The sequence below is a fragment of the Oncorhynchus nerka genome, linkage group LG4 (genome assembly GCF_034236695.1).
Source record: "Oncorhynchus nerka isolate Pitt River linkage group LG4, Oner_Uvic_2.0, whole genome shotgun sequence".
Classification (NCBI taxonomy): Eukaryota; Metazoa; Chordata; class Actinopteri; order Salmoniformes; family Salmonidae; genus Oncorhynchus; species Oncorhynchus nerka.
The window spans coordinates 20,430,269-20,449,726 of NC_088399.1; the positions used below are offsets into that span (position 1 = coordinate 20,430,269).

At 45.2% G+C, this 19,458-nt stretch overlaps 1 protein-coding gene across 2 annotated transcripts in view; it reads right to left on the bottom strand.

Moving 5' to 3' along the window:
* Positions 1-390: 390 nt before the first annotated feature.
* The window catches only part of LOC115120317 (electrogenic sodium bicarbonate cotransporter 1-like), a 100,162-nt gene continuing 81,094 nt past the window's right edge, over positions 391-19,458 (bottom strand). For both annotated transcript variants that reach the window (XM_029649250.2, XM_065017339.1), the window contains 9 exons: positions 16,797-16,958; positions 16,285-16,463; positions 14,763-14,835; positions 12,822-12,890; positions 12,369-12,542; positions 7,605-7,769; positions 6,718-6,820; positions 1,462-1,532; positions 391-1,304 (listed from right to left, as the gene is read on the bottom strand). In XM_029649250.2, the coding sequence (XP_029505110.1) occupies positions 1,492-1,532; positions 6,718-6,820; positions 7,605-7,769; positions 12,369-12,542; positions 12,822-12,890; positions 14,763-14,835; positions 16,285-16,463; positions 16,797-16,958 (966 nt within the window). In that variant the 3' untranslated portion in view covers positions 391-1,304; positions 1,462-1,491. The remainder of the gene's footprint in view (positions 1,305-1,461; positions 1,533-6,717; positions 6,821-7,604; positions 7,770-12,368; positions 12,543-12,821; positions 12,891-14,762; positions 14,836-16,284; positions 16,464-16,796; positions 16,959-19,458) is intronic.

The window sequence follows — 19,458 nt, forward strand, 5'->3', positions numbered from 1 at the left end:
TGAAATGATCCCCAACAATTCCCTCAGGCTTTAAGGCTGATGTCAGTGTTCAGATAGCCAAGTTATACTAGAAATATAGAAATACACGTTTAAATGATTTAAAACAAATCCTGCAGTCGATTTGACACTTTTTGCATTAATTATATTACCTGGGAAATGTATAAATATTGAATTGCAATTCAATTCAAAAAACATTTTCTTTTCAATTCCAATTATTCCAATTCAAACAGTATAATTCCAATTAAATTCCAAAACTTTAAAATTCTTTAAATTAGAATGTAATTCAACAGAAATTCTCCACTTCATGAGAGATTTCAAGAATTGAATTAGAAATTCTAATGACATTGCAATTGACCTCAACCCTGCAACAAACATAACTAATAGAACAGGCCAATCAGAAAAGTTTATCAGTTTCATACACACTGGGAAGGAAAATAGCCAAACCAACATTTTGGTTCAAGAGCAACAAATATTTAGCATATATAAACATGACAATACAGGTGTGAAGGACAGAAACACATGAAATACAAAAAGGACACTATGGACCTATGATGGACAGTTGAACATGAAATGATAATGGGATTTTTAAGTTTGATCTGTTCTGGCAGGCATAGAATAGGACAGTCAGGTCCAACTTCACAGCTCCCTAAGAGTTGCATAATAAAGTATGTTGTACTTAATTACCTAACAGGCATGAATTATGAATACATGAAGCATTGTATTAGTTTAAATGCTTTATAAATCATTAATACCATACCCAAGCAGTGAATGGCTTCCAAAGAACTTCAACGTTTTCCTTGGTGTAGAGCATGACCTCTACAGCAAATTAAGGATTTTCAAATGCAACCCCTCCCCCTCTCATACAAACACTTACATCTCCCCGTTTCACAAGGCTCCCTCCTATACTTCTCTTCTCAAAACAAAGACATCTGTCAGTTATCTTAAATTAAAATATGTACTTCAGCAGGACATTTAAAAGAGAATTATAAAACAGTGCTACAGTATAAATGAGGCTGCTGTATGGGGTCTTTGTTTACATCCAAAATGGCATCTCATTCCTTACATAGGGCTCTGGTCAAAAGTAGTGCACTAAGAGGACAAGAGTAGTGCACTATATAGGGAATAGGGTGCAATTTCAGATGCGCTTTGTGCTGTGTTGATTAGTGCTGGTTTTGTTGGGTTGTTTGTGTTAGACTAGAGGGACATTTCAGATCCCGGAGACTAGTTTTTCCAGAAGAAACCGTTGTCTTCTGGCTCCAGGTCGATTCTAATCTGAGGCACAGCTTTTTTTCAATAGATTCAGACTGAGAGATAGAAAGAGAGGAGAGGGATAAAGAGCGAGAGAGTGAGAGAAGGTAGAGAGATTGAACAACCATGACACGCTATACTCTATGACTGATTGTCACACTATATAAATCTGTGGGTATAGAATAAGTCACGCAGGCTCGCTCACACAGATACCTTGCTACAGAAGTGGGCTCAAAGTAGTCCTCAACATGGTGAGTGTTGGTCACGGAAAGACGACGGGGGTCCTAAGAGAGAAGACAAAACACACACAACATTAACAAGTTTCAGCCACTTAAATATTCACTCTCAAAATATCATCATAATTCAGACCAGGTCCAGCAAAAGAGGATAATTCGAGCAAGCGTTGCAAAGCCATGATGTTTCACAGTAGGAGCAGCTGTTAATTAAGCATTTCTAAGCAGCTGTTAATTAAGCATTTATAAGCAGCTGTTAATTAAGCATTTCTAAGCAGCTGTTAATTAAGCATTTATAAGCAGCTGTTAATTAAGCATTTGTAAGCAGCTGTTAATAGAACAATAAGAAAGGATTAGAAAAGTAAGCTCATCTGCGTTAGTGTGCAGAATACAGCTGGATGTCTGCAGAGTCAGAGAAAAGTGAGAGATCTGATCAAGACTCAAAGATGAGGTTAGTGCTTCACAAAGGGGAAGAGGGAGAAGGAGAGACAGAGACAGAGAGAGAGATATACAGTGGAGAGACAGAGAGAGAGATATACACAGTGGAGAGACAGAGAGAGAGATATACACAGTGGAGAGACAGAGAGAGATATATACAGTGGAGAGACAGAGAGAGATATATACAGTGGAGAGACAGAGAGAGATATATACAGTGGAGAGACAGAGAGAGATATATACAGTGGAGAGACAGAGAGAGATATATACAGTGGAGAGACAGAGAGAGATATATACAGTGGAGAGACAGAGAGATATATACAGTGGAGAGACAGAGAGAGATATATACAGTGGAGAGACAGAGAGAGATATATACAGTGGAGAGACAGAGAGAGATATATACAGTGGAGAGACAGAGAGAGATATATACAGTGGAGAGACAGAGAGAGATATATACAGTGGAGAGACAGAGAGAGATATATACAGTGGAGAGACAGAGAGAGATATACACAGTGGAGAGACAGAGAGAGATATACACAGTGGAGAGACAGAGAGAGATATATACAGTGGAGAGACAGAGAGAGATATATACAGTGGAGAGACAGAGAGAGATATATACAGTGGAGAGACAGAGAGAGATATATACAGTGGAGAGACAGAGAGAGATATATACAGTGGAGAGACAGAGAGAGATATATACAGTGGAGAGACAGAGAGAGATATATACAGTGGAGAGACAGAGAGAGATATATACAGTGGAGAGACAGAGAGAGATATATACAGTGGAGAGACAGAGAGAGATATATACAGTGGAGAGACAGAGAGAGATATATACAGTGCCCATGGAAAGTATTCAGACCCCTTGACTTTTCCCACATTTTGTTACATTAGACTTCTTATAAAATTGTTTAAAAAAAAGATATCCACACACAATACCCCATAATGACAAAGTGTAAACAGGTTTAAGACATTTTTGCTAATTTAAGTCGGTTAGGACATCTACTTTGTGCATGACACAAGTAATTTTTCCAACAATTGTTTACAGACAGATTATTTCATTTATAATTCACTGAATCACAATTCCAGTGGGTCAGAAGTTTACATACACTAAGTTGACTGAGCCTTTAAACAGCTTGGAAAATTCCAGAAAAGGATGTCATGGCTTTACAAGCTTCTGATAGGCTAATTGACATCATTTGAGTCAATTGGAGGTGCACCTGTGGATGTATTTCAAGGCCAACCTTCAAACTCAGTGCCTCTTTGCTTGACATCATGGGAAAATCTAAAGAAAGCAGCCAAGAAAAATTGTAGACCTCCACAAGTCTGGTTGATCCTTGGGAGCAATTTCCAAACACCTGAAGGTACCACGTTCATCTGTACAAACAATATTACGCAAGCATAAACACCATGGGACCACGCAACCGTCATACCGCTCAGGAAGGAGATGCGTTCTGTCTCCTAGAGATTAACAAGATGCGTTCTGTCTCCTAGAGATGAACGTACTTTGGTGCGAAAAGTGCAAATCCATCCCAGAACAACAGCAAAGAACCTTGTGAAGATGCTGAAGGAAACATGTAAAAAAGTATCTATATCCACAGTAAAACGAGTCCTATATCGACATAACCTGAAAGGCCACTCAGCAAGGAAGAAGCCACTGCTCAAAAACCGCCATTAAAAAAAACAGACTACGGTTTGCAACTGCACATGGGGATAAAGCACGGGGGTGGCAGCATCATGTTGTGGGGGTGGCAGCATCATGTTGTGGGGGTGACAGCATCATGTTGTGGGGGTGCAATGCTGCAGGAGGGACTGGTACACTTAACAAATTACATGGCATCATGAGGAATGGAAAATGATGTGGATATATTGAAGCAACATCTCAAGACATCAGTCAGGAAGTTAAAGCTTGGTCGCAAATGGGTCTTCCAAATGGACAATGATCCCAAGCATACATCCAAAGTTGTGGCAAAATGGCTTAAGGACAACAACATATAATTACAAGCATTTCATAAGTGTCAAAGGCTTTTATTGACAATTACATGAAGTTGATGTAAAGAGTCAATATTTGACCTGACCTAAAACAGGGAATTTTTACTAGGATTAAATGTCAGGAATGGTAAAAAACTGAGTTTAAATGTAGTTGGCTAAGGTGTATGTAAACTTCCGACTTCAACTGTAGTATTCAGACCCTTTGCTATGAGACTCGAAATTGAGCTCAGGTGCATCCTGTTTCCATTGATCATCCTTGAGATGTTTCTACAACTTGAATGGAGTCCGCCCGTGGTCAATTCAATTGATCGGACATGCAAAAACCAAGCCATGAGGTCAAAGGAATGGTCCGTAGAGCTCAGAGACAGGACTGTGTTGAAGCACAGATCTGGGGAAGGGTACCAAAACATTTCTGCAGCATTGAAGGTCCCCAAGAACACAGTGGCCTCCATTCTTAAATGGAAGAAGTTTGGAACCACCAAGACTCTTCCTAGAGCTGGCAGCCCAACCAAACTGAGCAATCGGGGGAGAAGGGTTTTGGTCAGGGAGGTGACCAAGAACCCGATGGTGTAGTGTGAATTTCCTGTATTACCAAATCATGAGAGAGCAAACCACACACCAGACAGAGTTATCATAAAGTCCATCTTTAATTTTATATGAGCTCTATCACAACCCTGTGACTCTCAGATCAATTCAGTGTCTATAAATGAATTCTCTGAGAGTGCTTACACATTGCAATTGAGGTCCTTTATAGCAAAGACACACATAGCCAGACAGCATTCGCTATAAATTATCATTCAGCTTTGGTCTCCTAAACTATGTTCTTATCTCGCTCTTGGTACCACTCAGAACCACCTTACCTCATTACCTCACCCAATGGCATATATCAAATACACCCCCCCCTGGACAAGATCACAGAGAGACAGTGACTGGCACACAGACATTGTGGAGCCAGAGAACAGAACTGCAAACGGCCAACTCTATAGTACAACTAAATACATTATAAATGACAAGTATCTCACAAGCATATTATGAAAATAAAACATCTTAGCTAAATATGTGTAGTAAATACCAACTAATTCTGATTCTGCCACGACAATGGTCACTCTGACAGGGCTCTAGAATTCCTCTGTGGATATGGGAGAACCTTCCAGAAGGACAACCATCTCTGTAGCACACCACCAATTAGGCCTTTATGGTAGAGTGGCCAGACGGAAGCTACTCCTCAGTAAAAAGGCACATGACAACCTGCCTGGAGTTCGCCAAAAGACACCTAAATTGACTCTCAGACTATGAGAAATTAGATTCCCTGGTCTAATGAAACCAAGATTGAACTCTTTGGCCTGAATGCCAAGTGTCACGTCTAGAGGAAATCTGGCACCTTCCCTACGGTGAAGCATGGGGTGGCAGCATCATGCTGTGGGGATGTTTTTCAGGGACTGGGAAACTAGTCAGGTTTGAGGCAAAGATGAACGGAGAAAAGTACCGAGAGATGCTTGATGAAAACCTGCTCCAGTGCGCTCAGGACCTCAGACTGGGGGGTGAGGGTTCACCTTCCAACAGGACAACAACCCTAAGCATACAGCCAAGATAATGTAGGAGTGGCTTTGAGACAAGTCTCTGAATGCCCTTGAGTGGCCCAGCCAGAGGCCGGACTTGAACTCAATCAATCTCTGGAGAGACCTGAAAATAGCTATGCAGCAACGCTCCCCATCAAACCGGACAGAGCTTAAAAGGATCTGCACAGAAGAATGGGAGAAACTCCCCAAATACAGGTGTGCCAAGCTGGTAGAGTCCTACGCAAGAAGAATCGCTGCCAAAGGTGCTTCAACAAAATACTGAGTAAAAGGTCTGAATACTTATGTAAATGTTATATTTCCATTTCCTTTTCTTTTTTGTCATTATGGGTTACTGTGTGTAGATTGATGATAATTTTTTTTTTAAAATCAATTTTAGAATAAGGCTGTAACCTAACAAAATGTGGAAAAAGTCAAGGGGTCTGAATACAGACAGAGAAAGAACGAGCGAGACAAATAGAGACAGAGGGGGAAGGAGGCAAGAAGGTAAGAGAAACATTTCCAAGAAGGCCTTAGCAGCACTCATTAAGACTGCTTTTACACGTAATACGTAAATATGTGTAGTAAATATCTCTTTCTCTTCACCACAGATGTGCAACTTTCCTGCTTACACTATCCTTACTTTACCCATGTGTGCAGTTATTAGCATACCGTAAATACACAGTACATAGACAAACAAAACAAGGATAGCTATTCAAACTATACAGGAGTTTGTGATCTAAACCATATTGCACATACTGTTGCACCACTTGATTAATAAAAAGATTCACAAAAGTGTGGACCTTTTAAAAGTCTTGGCTGACAACAAACGCTGTCTACTCTCCTGGTATAATGGTCATTAGCATCAGAGAGTCATTGGGAGAATCTCAATTGCATATTCCTCGTGTCCTCTCTCCGCACCTTCTTCTCAAAACCCCTTGGAAGAGAAGGTCAGAGGGGACGGACCTCTGGCTTCCTCATCTAATGGATTTTGAGAAGGAGGCGAGGAGTATGCAATTGAGATTCTCCCATTCTCTTTACACTATACCCCTCAGAGGGGGGTATGTGGTGCAGAAGTGTCCAACACTACCTAAAGAGGTGGCTTGGAAAAGAGATTTGAATCTAGATCCGTCTCTTTACACTACAAAATATGTGTTGTGGAACTGGTATGTGTCGTCAAAGAAGTATAGTGTAAAAAGGCTCTAAGACCCGTACAGTTGTGGGTACGAGACCCCATGCAGTCTTGTTGTACTCACTGTCCAAGGCCTTATCCTTATTCCCCAACATGGGCTCCGTCTCCATTATATCCATGGAGATTTTAATACTGGGGATTTTGTCATTGTAGGGGTACTCAGGGGGCTGGAGGGAGAGAATAACAATTGCTATACTTTCTGCTACTTACTTCAACTCATTTAACACATTGGCAACTAACTACCTGGGTCATACTCATTAGGGCACACTATAGCAAATAATTTTGCAATGGAAAACCAAAACGGGGGTTTCTCATAAGTTCAGGTACTGTAGTCCCTCCCTGTTTCATTGTGTTTTCTTCTGTTTGGTACCTAATGAATATGACCCATGTATCTACTGTAATGGCGTCCAGTGGTGCGCCGTTTAAACAAACAAACAAGTAATTCATAATGTCATCCATGCTGTGTAATTATCATTTTACAATGTAGTTTCTACACAAATACCTGGTGATATCTGTACCATATGTATGTCCGTAGGAAAAGACAGTGCTCAGACAGACAGTGTTCATTTCAGTACCGTAACATAAAGTGTTAGCCAGTTCTCATTTGGAGAACAGTGTTCACAGAAGGGATAGTTTTGGATAGGAGGAGTGGTGTGACTGTTAGGAGGGAGGACAGGTCATGAGTTAAGCGTGCTAGTGTTCTACAAAAAGTAACATGCTACTGTTACCTCTACTGTTACTACTGTTACTACTACTACTACTGTTACTACTACTACTACTACTGTTACCACTACTACTACTACTACTACTACTGTTACTACTACTATTACTACTACTACTGTTACTACTACTGTTACTACTACAAATACTACTACAAGTTAGATCCCTTGGGGGAAACACATGAAATCAAGCAGACTGATCCACTTTCAAAAAAGCCTCAAAATGACTTACAAAATCGATTTCACTGTCGATGCTTCCTTTCTTCTGTTTCTTCTTCCTCTTCTCATCCTCCTTCTTCTTCTTGTCTTTCTCTGGGATGACGTCATCCAGGTAGCTGAGATCTTGCTGGGAGAAGATGTAGTCCATGGCCTTTCTGACTGCCACCAGGGCCAAGATCTGGAGAGACGGACACAGACACGTCAGTGGGGATAGATAATGGCTACTATATACTGTGTTGGTGGGTACATGGCTGGATGCATTGTATAGTATTGTGTGTTTGTATCTGTCAGTAACGGTTTCCACACTGCTTAAGTGAATGTGTCACTACTGTATTGTACACGTGTATGAATGGTTTATTATTGGCTCCTTGGTACATTTCATTCTGTGGGTGTACTTGTTTGTGTATGTCGGACTCTCACACACGTACCTGTGAGTGTGTGTCTGTGCATGCCTAGGTGTACTAAAACTCTAAACCACTTTTATTCTCCCCACAGAAACACATATAAGGCCCTCCCTCACCCTCCCTTCAGCAAATCTGACCATGACTCTCTTCTCCTGCTTCCTGTTTACAAACAAAAGCTCAAACAGGAAGTACCAGTGACGTGTTGAATCAGTGATCCGATGAAGCAGACACGAGGCTACAAGACTGGGAGTACAGACTGGGATATGTTCCAGGATTCTTCCGATAGCATTGAGGAGTTTACCACATCACTCAAGGGATTCATCAATAAGTGCATAGATGATGTCATCCCCATAGTGACTATACAAATGTATCCAAACCAAAAAACATGGATTACAGGCAATATCCTCGCTGGGCTAAATGCTAGAGCTATTGCTTAAAAGAAAGGGGACACGGACATGGACGCATACATAGAAAGCATGCTACGACCTCTGATCAGACATCAAACATGCAAAAGAACAATACAGAAGGAAGGTGGAATCCTATTTCAATGGCTTCAATGCTAAACGTACTGTATGTGGCAGGGCTAGCAAACGATAACGGATTACAAAGGGAAACCCAGCCGTGAGATGCCCAGTGATGCTCCAAAACGAGCTAAATGCATTTTATGCTCGCTTCAAGGAAAACAATATTGAGTCCTGTTGTTCCGGATGACTGTGTGATCTCGCTCTCCATGGCCGATGTAAAACTTTTAAACAAGTTGACATTTTCAATCTCCACGTGTCCCAGTCTGTAATGTTTTAAACTGACCACCCATTGTCCCTGTTCCCAAGGACTCCAAGGTAACCAGGACCATCTACCTGTAGCACTCACATCTGTAATTATGAAGTGCTTTGAAAGGCTGGTCATGACAAAAATCAACACTATCATCCCAGGCACCCTGGACTCACTCCAATTCGCATATTGCCCCAAGATCACACAGATCCACAGATAAAGCAATCTCAACTGCACTTCACAGTGCCCTCTCGTACCTGGACAAGAGGGTAAATAGCTATGTGAGAATGCTGTACATAGACTACAACTCAGCGTTCAACACCATAGTTCTCTCCAAGCTCATTACCAAGCTGGGGACCTTGGGACTGAACACCTCCCTCTGTAACTGGTTCCTGGACTTCCTGATGGGACTCTCCAAGGTGGTGAGTGTAGGCAACAACACCACTGCTAAGTGGACCCTCAACACACGGGCCCCTCAAGGGTGTGTCCTTAGTCTGTTTACCCACGATCGTGTGGCCACGCAAGACTCCAACACCATCATCAAGTTTGCTGAAGACACGATAGTGGCTGGCCTGATCACCAATGGTGATGAGAGCCTACAGGGAGGAGGTCAGAGACTTGGCAGTGTGGTGGAATGACAACAACCTTTCCTTCAACATCAGGAAGACTAAGGACTACAGGAGAAAGAGGGGAGAGCATGCCCCCATCCACATTGACAGGGCAGTAGTGGAGAGGGTTGAGAGATTCAAGTTCCTTGGACCACCCCACACAGTCGTGAAGAGGGCACGACAGCGCCTCTTCCCCCTCCGGAGAGTGAAAAGATTTGGCATGGGCCCTCGGATCCTCAAAAGGTTCTACATCTGCTCCATCGAGAGCATCTTGACTGGCTGTATCACCGCTTGGTATGGCAAATGCACCACCAGACCACAAAGCTCTACTGAGGGTGGTACAGACAGCCCAGTACATCACTGGGGCCGAGCTCCTAGTCTGTCCATTAGACTAAGTTCAACAAAATTCTAAATTACATTATGCTATAGAGACCTCTGAATATTCACTGTTAAGGGTTCATACACCTTTTCCATGACCTCTCTATTACCTTTAACCAAATGTTCATGGCTAGTATTATAGCCTACATGAAAACGTAAGCATTATTGACACTGGAAAGCTGCTGTGTCTGATCGCATGTAGACTTACCACCTCCTGCCATTGACCAAGGCACTTAGCTCCCCACATAGAAATGCACTGTTAGTCACATGTTGTCAACATGTGGTCAACCCTCCATCTAGAGAGCACCTGGGTGTGAAGGCTTGGCTTTTGATCCAGCCCTGAAACACCCAAGTCTGCTTCTCAAGGTCCTGTCAAGTAGCTGATGTTTAGGCTGCAATGGGGTTCGACCAGGGCCTGAACAAAAACCTGCACACCCAGTAACTATCCTGGAGGATGGTTGCCACAGTAGATATAAAATATTGTAACAATACATCCAAATACTTTTGTCTTTTTAAAATGATTCCCTCATTCAATAAATCAGGGATCAAATGGATAAGGTAGGCTACTTCAAAGCAAGGTATCTAACTAAACATATATATATATATAAATAAAAGGCTCAAATATGAATTATTTCAGGCGAGATCTATGCACAGTAAGTTAGTTGTAAATTAGACTATTCTTAGAATGTTTTTTACATTGTCACAATTACATGGTTACTATTTAATAGAGGGGAATCCCAGCTTTCCAATGGTGCACATTTATTTAGGCTCTACAGTGCTGGTAGAAAGGCCACAGCTAAATTAATGCTTAGTTAGCTATAGTTAACTAGAGAGATAACTGCTACTAGTTATGTTTTGAATTGGTGATCTAGTTGGTCTGTCTGTCATTATTGTATACCTGCTCTTTCTCCGCGGGCAACGACCCACTCACACTGGTACACTCGCAGCACCACAGACAGGAAATGAAGGGTCAAAACGATAATGGCTGATATGTAGTTTTATTATTGATTGATCTTATTTAAAAGTGTCCTTTCATGAATTACATTAACAACAATTATGAAACTAATTTCCATGACCTTACAAACCCTAATTTGACGACTTGGCACAGTGCATCATGCCATTCAGGCTGGCGAAATCTCAAACAGCCTACTGTCACACACAGATTCACAGACTAGCAGTAAATAAACTGAAACAAAGCAGAATCAGTAAATGAATGCCCATTCTCCATTACATTACTATTCAATGAAGATCCCGCCTTCATTCTGCTTTGATCAACCTTTTTTGCCTCGTGTGTGAATCTGGGCCAGAGATAGGCTATTTTGTTTTTTATAGAGGAGCCGGTACGCAATTCCCCAAAAATGTGCCGGTACTACGTTCCGATCAGCTCCGGCCCAAGTCAAGCACTGGTCATAAGTTAATTAATGGTTACCTGGACTGTCTGCACGGACTCTATGCACATTCACAAAACTATACATTTATATACACACTATATGCACACACACTACACTGACACCCTCACACAAAACCCTCACACATTCACTACATACGCACAAACATACTGACAACACAAACACACACACTTTTACCTTCATTTGCTGCTGCTACTCTGTTCTTTATTTTACTCTTATTATTATCTATTATGATACCTAGTCACTTAACCATGCCTTCATGTACATTATACCTCAAATACCTCGCACCCTTGCACAACGATCTAGTACTGGTACTTCCTGTATATAGCTATTACCCCTGCACATTTATCTGGTACTGGTACTTCCTGTTTATAGCTATTACCCCTGCACATTTATCTGGTACTGGTACTTCCTGTTTATAGCTATTAGCCCTGCACATTTATCTGGTACTGGTACTTCCTGTATATAGCTATTAGCCCTGCACATTTATCTGGTACTGGTACTTCCTGTATATAGCTATTACCCCTGCACATTTATCTGGTACTGGTACTTCCTGTATATAGCTATTACCCCTGCACATTTATCTGGTACTGGTACTTCCTGTATATAGCTATTAGCCCTGCACATTTATCTGGTACTGGTACTTCCTGTTTATAGCTATTACCCCTGCACATTTATCTGGTACTGGTACTTCCTGTATATAGCTATTACCCCTGCACATTTATCTGGTACTGGTACTTCCTGTATATAGCTATTACCCCTGCACATTTATCTGGTACTGGTACTTCCTGTATATAGCTATTACCCCTGCACATTTATCTGGTACTGGTACTTCCTGTATATAGCTATTACCCCTGCACATTTATCTGGTACTGGTACTTCCTGAATATAGCTATTACCCCTGCACATTTATCTGGTACTGGTACTTCCTGAATATAGCTATTACCACTGCACATTTATCTGGTACTGGTACTTCCTGTATATAGCTATTACCCCTGCACATTTATCTGGTACTGGTACCTCCTGTATATAGCTCATTTTTTGTGTATTTTATTCCTGGTGGTACTGTTTTAACTCTGCATCGTTGGGAAGGGCTCATAAGCATATCCTGGTTAAGTCTACTTTACACCCGTTGTATTCGGCGCATGTGACAAATAAACGTTGGTATGTGTGTGTGTGTGCACGTGTGTTGCATGCTTAATCTTACCATGACAGGGAAGATGATTGCAGCGACAGTGGACTTGAGGACCCAGAGAAGGGCAAGGCAGAGGGCCTGTATGAAGGTGAACAGGTGGATACGACGCTGGGGAACGTGGCGCAAGTATATCAGGTCAGGCTGGTGCTTGGCTGGCATCAGGAGCAGCTGCAGCCGGTCCAAGAACTGATGGACAGACACAGTCGTACAGAAGTAAGGCCAGGATACATGGGGTGGGGAGCGACTGGCATCGCAGACAATATTATTGATGGGCTAATAACTAATAGGCATAGAGTTACAGACTCCATTTTGGCTCTATCTGAGTGTTCTTTGACTTACAGTTGTACAGAGGTAAGGCCCAGATACATGGGAGTGGATGCGGCTGGTGTACCATGTTGGTTAGCAGTGGAATAATATCACTAATGCCTAGAATTTCAGACTGCATTTTGGGTCAGAGTCACTCACCTGGACACCGTTGAGAGATGCCACACCCATGTAGAGGAACACGCCATAGAGCACGGGCATAGGGATGAACTGGGAAGACAGAACAGGAATAGGTGAACAAGAGAAAGGTAATAGAGGCTGTATTTCCACAGAAATAATAACCAAAAAACAGCATTCCTCCCTTTGACTGTTATTTAGGGCTGATATGAAGTTAGGGTTAACCCTGTTTTCAGGGGCGGCAGGGTAGCCTAGTGGTTAGAGCTGGATAAGAGCGTCTGCTAAATGACTTAAATGTAATGTAATGTAGAGCGTTGGACTAGTAACCGAAAGGTTGCAAGTTCAAATCCCCGAGCTGACAAGGTACAAATCTGTTGTTCTGCCCCTGAACAGGCAGTTAACCCACAGTTCCTAGGCCGTCATTGAAAATAAGAGTTTGTTCTTAACTGACCTGCCTAGTAAAATAAAGGTAAAAAAAATAAATAACAACAGTGAGAGACAAATAACGATGCAACATGTCATGAAAAGTTAACTCTCCAATTAATCACTGGGATATACAGTATATACACATAGATAGGGTGTGCTACCTTCTAATGTTTATAGTCGGTTAGTCTGCACCTCGTTAACATTTTTGGTGTATGTCGTTAGCTTCTACTAAATAACATGTTGTATAACAAAACAACACACAAATGTATTCTACGTAGAAGATGATCAATGCATTTACAGTCAGAACCAGCCTAAAATAGCAGTCTGTCGACATGGCCAAAGCACCTTATCTGGCATTACTAGAATGTGCTGTTACTAGAGTCGACCTGTCATGTGGCTGACCTCTGAACAGATCTGATAGAATGTGCTGTTACGAGAGTCTACTACAGTAGAAGCTTAAGATCTCATCTTCATTAGAGATAGAGATATCACCCAGGTAGTAGCTTGTCGTCTCTAGCTCTCTATTCTGGTCTTGTTGACCCATTACTTTCATGTGTTCTTTATTCTGATGAAATGTTCACATGACTTCTCGCTGTCTGCTAATGTATATTATATATATAATGTATAGATCATGCATTCTATTGTACTTTTCTTTTTTTCTTTTACATTTTTCTTTAAATGTAACCTTTATTTAACCAGGCGCGTCGTCCGGCCAAATCCGCCGCCCTATGGGACTCCCAAGCACAGCTGGTTGTGATACAGCCTGGAATTGAACCAGGGTGTTTGTAGTGACGCCTCTAACACTGAAATGCAGTGCTTCAGACCGCTGCGCCACTCGGGAGCCTAAGTTGTACTAGGGACTGATTTATAGGTTTCCTGATTTTCTTTCTTGAGCATGTGACATATGTAATTATTATTTAAACAGAAGCCAGGTGTGGGTGCCTACCTATTACACTGATGGTGTGATTTCTGCCGAAACATTTATATAGTTTATAGTTTCCATCTAAGTATTCCTAGTTTTGATACCTACGCACCTGGAACTAACACTATTTGATAAAAAGGACCTTTAAAGAGCACAGACGGCCTCATAATTTATACTACCCTAAAGTGTCCACAAGGGGGAGTACCATTCCCACTCACTGTAAGGACAATGACAGCTTTTATATTTATAATGGTCAGGTTAACAAGAGAACAAGAAACCTGACTAACCTGCTCACTGAGCTGCAGACTGAGCCTAAGCCCCGATTCACATCACCTCAATTAGGCCACTCACTAATTGGATGACTACAATATTTCACAATTTGAATGAGTGATGGGATTTTCCACTAAAAGGGGAGGACAGTGATCCAGTAAGATTTAAAGGGAATGACCATGTCGATTTGTGGGTTAGATTCCCGCTGGGACCACACATATGATAATGTAAGCAAGTACTACTGTAAATCACCTTGGATAAAAGTGTCTGCTAAATGGCATATATTATTATAGATTTAAGGGAAATGAATAGGCAGATTTAAAGGGAACAGGTGTTTGAAGTGTTACCTTGAGGATGGGAGCCATGAAGACAGACAGTCCAGTCAGAACAAAGACAAAGACACCAGTCACTCTCTGCTCTCTGAGGTAAGAAAAAGCATAGTTCATCACATCACACTGCACAGACACCACAGTCAGTTTTCTAACTTTTCTGTCCAAACTATTGACCACTGTTCTGATATGACAATCAAATAACTTCAACATGTTCATGCAGTGCTATGGGAAGGGCTCTAAATGACCATTTGTTAGCACTGGTGCTACATGAAATTTAGCAGCACCAGAAAATACAATTAAATGTTTTTGTTGTTGATTGAGATAAATCTTATATTAGACCTATATGAATTCTAACTACTTTTAAAGCACATGTTGTGCCCTAGAAATGAATATTTAACACTGTAAAGACATTTGCTTATTATAAAAGCTCAAATGTTTATACTTACACCTGTCACTGACAAAAGTCATTTGTGGTATACTAGGTTTTTACATTGTCTAAAAGCCTTGTGTGAAATTGCACACTATCTCTTTAAAAACGTCAGGTTGGTGATGACTACATGCAAGAGATCTCATTCATTCAATTGCTATGATCATTGGTCTCCTGAAGAAGCTATCCCTTTTCCTTTATGTGCCCCTAAATGTGTGGATATAGGTCTACTGGTAGTCACCAGGTTGTTAGCGGGTGTTACAATGATGTTACATGACTTAAGTGTAAACAAATGGTTCATGACACACAAGTAGTTTTAGAATGGCCCATGACATGGTTTATGAATTTTGAATATAAAATGCGGTCTCGGTGATCCGCTTATAGGAAGAAGGTAAAAATGCTGCGCCATATGGGTCGGATATTTTAAACATTTGAGTATTTTCGGACAACTTGGGACGTTGCACACCCTTGGCTGAATGCTGTGTGCAATATCCTAAGTTGTCAGAAAATTCGAAAATGGTGGTAGAAAATGTTGTTTTATTAATTAAGACAGTACATATTTGTTTCATGGCAGCTCACCATTAAAGCTAGTTAACGAGGAAAATGATGCCTTTGCAGCCTGAATGGAGGATGCTTTATGTATGAGCCGGAAATGCACATCAATCCTAGATGATAGTTCAGATCTCCCGGCCACTATCGGCTTCGTGTTTTTACTCGAGGGCACTCGGAAACAACGGTATAGTGAAACTGTATTATTACAACATTATCTGGGAGATATTTTTTCTAGATGCACAGTGCTCCCAAAATAAAACTACTTTTGCGATCAAATTGGTGGCACTTTAGAGCCCTGTCTATGGGATTGTAAAATGTCATGTATCAATTTAAAACAAAACAAAAAACATACCTTAGGTGGGAATGGCAACAAAGTGAAACTAAGGCCTTTGTAGGCTGCATGTGAAAGAGCCAGAAATCGTTCTGCTCTGATAACTCTCTTCGCTCCACTGACCCTCCCTCCTCGCTTACCTCCCAACTCTCTAACTCCCTCCCTCCCTCCCACCCGCCCTGCTCACCTCCCTCCCCTCCTCCCCACCTCCCTCCCCGCTCACCCACCTGACACCCAGGAACTTGGGTTGCTCCCCAGGGGCAGAGCACTGGGTCTCCATCTTCAGAGAGTCGATGTGGGCGATGGAGATGACAGTAGCAGCCACGTACCAGGGCAGGCCCATGAAGGAACAAACGATCAGTAGTACTGCTACCCAGAACAGGTCCAAATGGTAGCCTGCCCCTTTCTGTGAGGACCAGGAGAGGAGAAGGTGTGTCAGTAACCACTAACCACAAGCAAACAGAGTCTAGTTCCTTAAACAAGTTACTATTGATGTAACATCCAATACAAAGTGTTGAAACCCCCCCCCCAGAGCTTCCATTTCAGTCTCTACCCATCTTCACCTACCCCCTAAAGCCATTTATTCCCTCTTCTGCTGTGCCTCATTCTCTTATCTTAAGACATTATCTTATTTAATCTCCTTACCCCTCTGACCCAGTGGCCCTTCATCCCTCAATGTTCCCCTCCCATCCTCCCTTCCTCTACATCCACCCCTCCCTTTCCCCTCCATCCCCTCTACCTTAAGTTTGTGCTCCTTCCTGTTCACGATGACGGCGGTGATCTGCTGGTCCATGAACACCAGGATGGTGACCAGGAGAGCAGGGAGGGCTGCTGCCAGATAAACCCACCACGGGTTCCCTCCAAATGGGGGCACGAACCAGCCACGGTTGGGGCTGGTGGGCTGGGGACCAGGAGCAGAGAGACACAGCCAGTCAGATATATAGTAGGTTAGGGTGGATAAACACACAAGACAACAGACACACATCATCCTTGCCAAGTAAACAGTCATGGTTGCAGGATGTTGTTAGAAATGTCATTTTGTTGTTATAACATTACACTAACTCATTGAATATATTTTATATTACGGTTGCCCAAACAATAACCTAAAAAGTTACTATTTACTCTGTTCTGACAAATGACAGTAAGAAATGTGAAGGGAGGGTGACCACAAAAATGTGTGTGTAAAGTAGAGGTAAAGAAACACTTGCAAAGAATGTGATCTTTTTTTATTATTCTGGGGAAGAGGCTTCCAGTTGGGGGGGACCCACACTCCCTCCACCGCTCGAGACAGCATGGGCCCTCCACCGCTCGAGACAGCATGGGCCCTCCACCGCTCGAGACAGCATGGGCCCTCCACCGCTCGAGACAGCATGGGCCCTCCACCGCCCGAGACAGCATGGGCCCTCCACCGCCCGAGACAGCATGGGCCCTCCACCGCCCGAGACAGCATGGGCCCTCCACCGCTCGAGACAGCATGGGCCCTCCACCGCTCGAGACAGCATGGGCCCTCCACCGCTCGAGACAGCATGGGCCCTCCACCGCTCGAGACAGCATGGGCCCTCCACCGCCCGAGACAGCATGGGCCCTCCACCGCCCGAGACAGCATGGGCCCTCCACCGCCCGAGACAGCATGGGCCCTCCACCGCCCGAGACAGCATGGGCCCTCCACCGCTCGAGACAGCATGGGCCCTCCACCGCTCGAGACAGCATGGGCCCTCCACCGCTCGAGACAGCATGGGCCCTCCACCGCCCGAGACAGCATGGGCCCTCCACCGCCCGAGACAGCATGGGCCCTCCACCGCCCGAGACACCCCGGGCCCTCCACCGCTCGAGACAGCATGGGCCCTCCACCGCCGAGACACCCCGGGCCCTCCACCGCTCGAGACACCCCGGGCCCTCCACCGCTCGAGACACCCCGGGCCCTCCACCGCCGAGACACCCCGGGCCCTCCACCGCCGAGACACCCGGGCCCTCCACCGCTCGAGACACCCCGGGCCCTCCACCGCTCGAGACACCCCGGGCCCTCCACCGCTCGAGACACCCCGGGCCCTCCACCGCTCGAGACACCCCGGGCCCTCCACCGCTCGAGACACCCCGGGCCCTCCACCGCTCGAGACACCCGGGCCCTCCACCGCTCGAGACACCCCGGGCCCTCCACCGCTCGAGACACCCCGGGCCCTCCACCGCTGAGACACCCCGGGCCCTCCACCGCCCGAGACAGCATGGGCCCTCCACCGCCCGAGACAGCATGGGCCCTCCACCGCCCGAGACAGCATGGGCCCTCCACCGCCCGAGACAGCATGGGCCCTCCACCGCTCGAGACAGCATGGGCCCTCCACCGCTCGAGACAGCATGGGCCCTCCACCGCTCGAGACAGCATGGGCCCTCCACCGCCCGAGACAGCATGGGCCCTCCACCGCCCGAGACAGCATGGGCCCTCCACCGCCCGAGACACCCCGGGCCCTCCACCGCTCGAGACAGCATGGGCCCTCCACCGCTCGAGACAGCATGGGCCCTCCACCGCTCGAGACACCCCGGGCCCTCCACCGCTCGAGACACCCCGGGCCCTCCACCGCTCGAGACACCCCGGGCCCTCCACCGCTCGAGACACCCCGGGCCCTCCACCGCTCGAGACACCCCGGGCCCTCCACCGCTCGAGACACCCCGGGCCCTCCACCGCTCGAGACACCCGGGCCCTCCACCGCTCGAGACACCCCGGGCCCTCCACCGCTCGAGACACCCCGGGCCCTCCACCGCTCGAGACACCCGGGCCCTCCACCGCTCGAGACACCCCGGGCCCTCCACCGCTCGAGACACCCCGGGCCCTCCACCGCTCGAGACACCCCGGGCCCTCCACCGCTCGAGACACCCCGGGCCCTCCACCGCTCGAGACACCCCGGGCCCTCCACCGCTCGAGACACCCCGGGCCCTCCACCGCTCGAGACACCCCGGGCCCTCCACCGCTCGAGACAGCCTAGGCCCTCCATCGCTCGAGACAGCCTAGGCCCTCCATCGCTCGAGACAGCCTAGGCCCTCCATCGCTCGAGACAGCCTAGGCCCTCCACCACTCGAGACAGCCTAGGCCCTCCACCACTCGAGACACTCTAGGCCCTCCACCACTCGAGACACCCTAGGCCCTCCACCACTCGAGACACCCTAGGCCCTCCACCACTCGAGACACCCTAGGTCCTCCACCACTCGAGACAGCCTAGGCCCTCCACCACTCGAGACACCCTAGGCCCTCCATCACTCGAGACACCCTAGGCCCTCCACCACTCGAGACAGCCTAGGCCCTCCACCACTCGAGACACCCTAGGCCCTCCATCACTCGAGACACCCTAGGCCCTCCACCACTCGAGACAGCCTAGGCCCCAGTGAAGTAAGGTAAACTAAGATAAGGT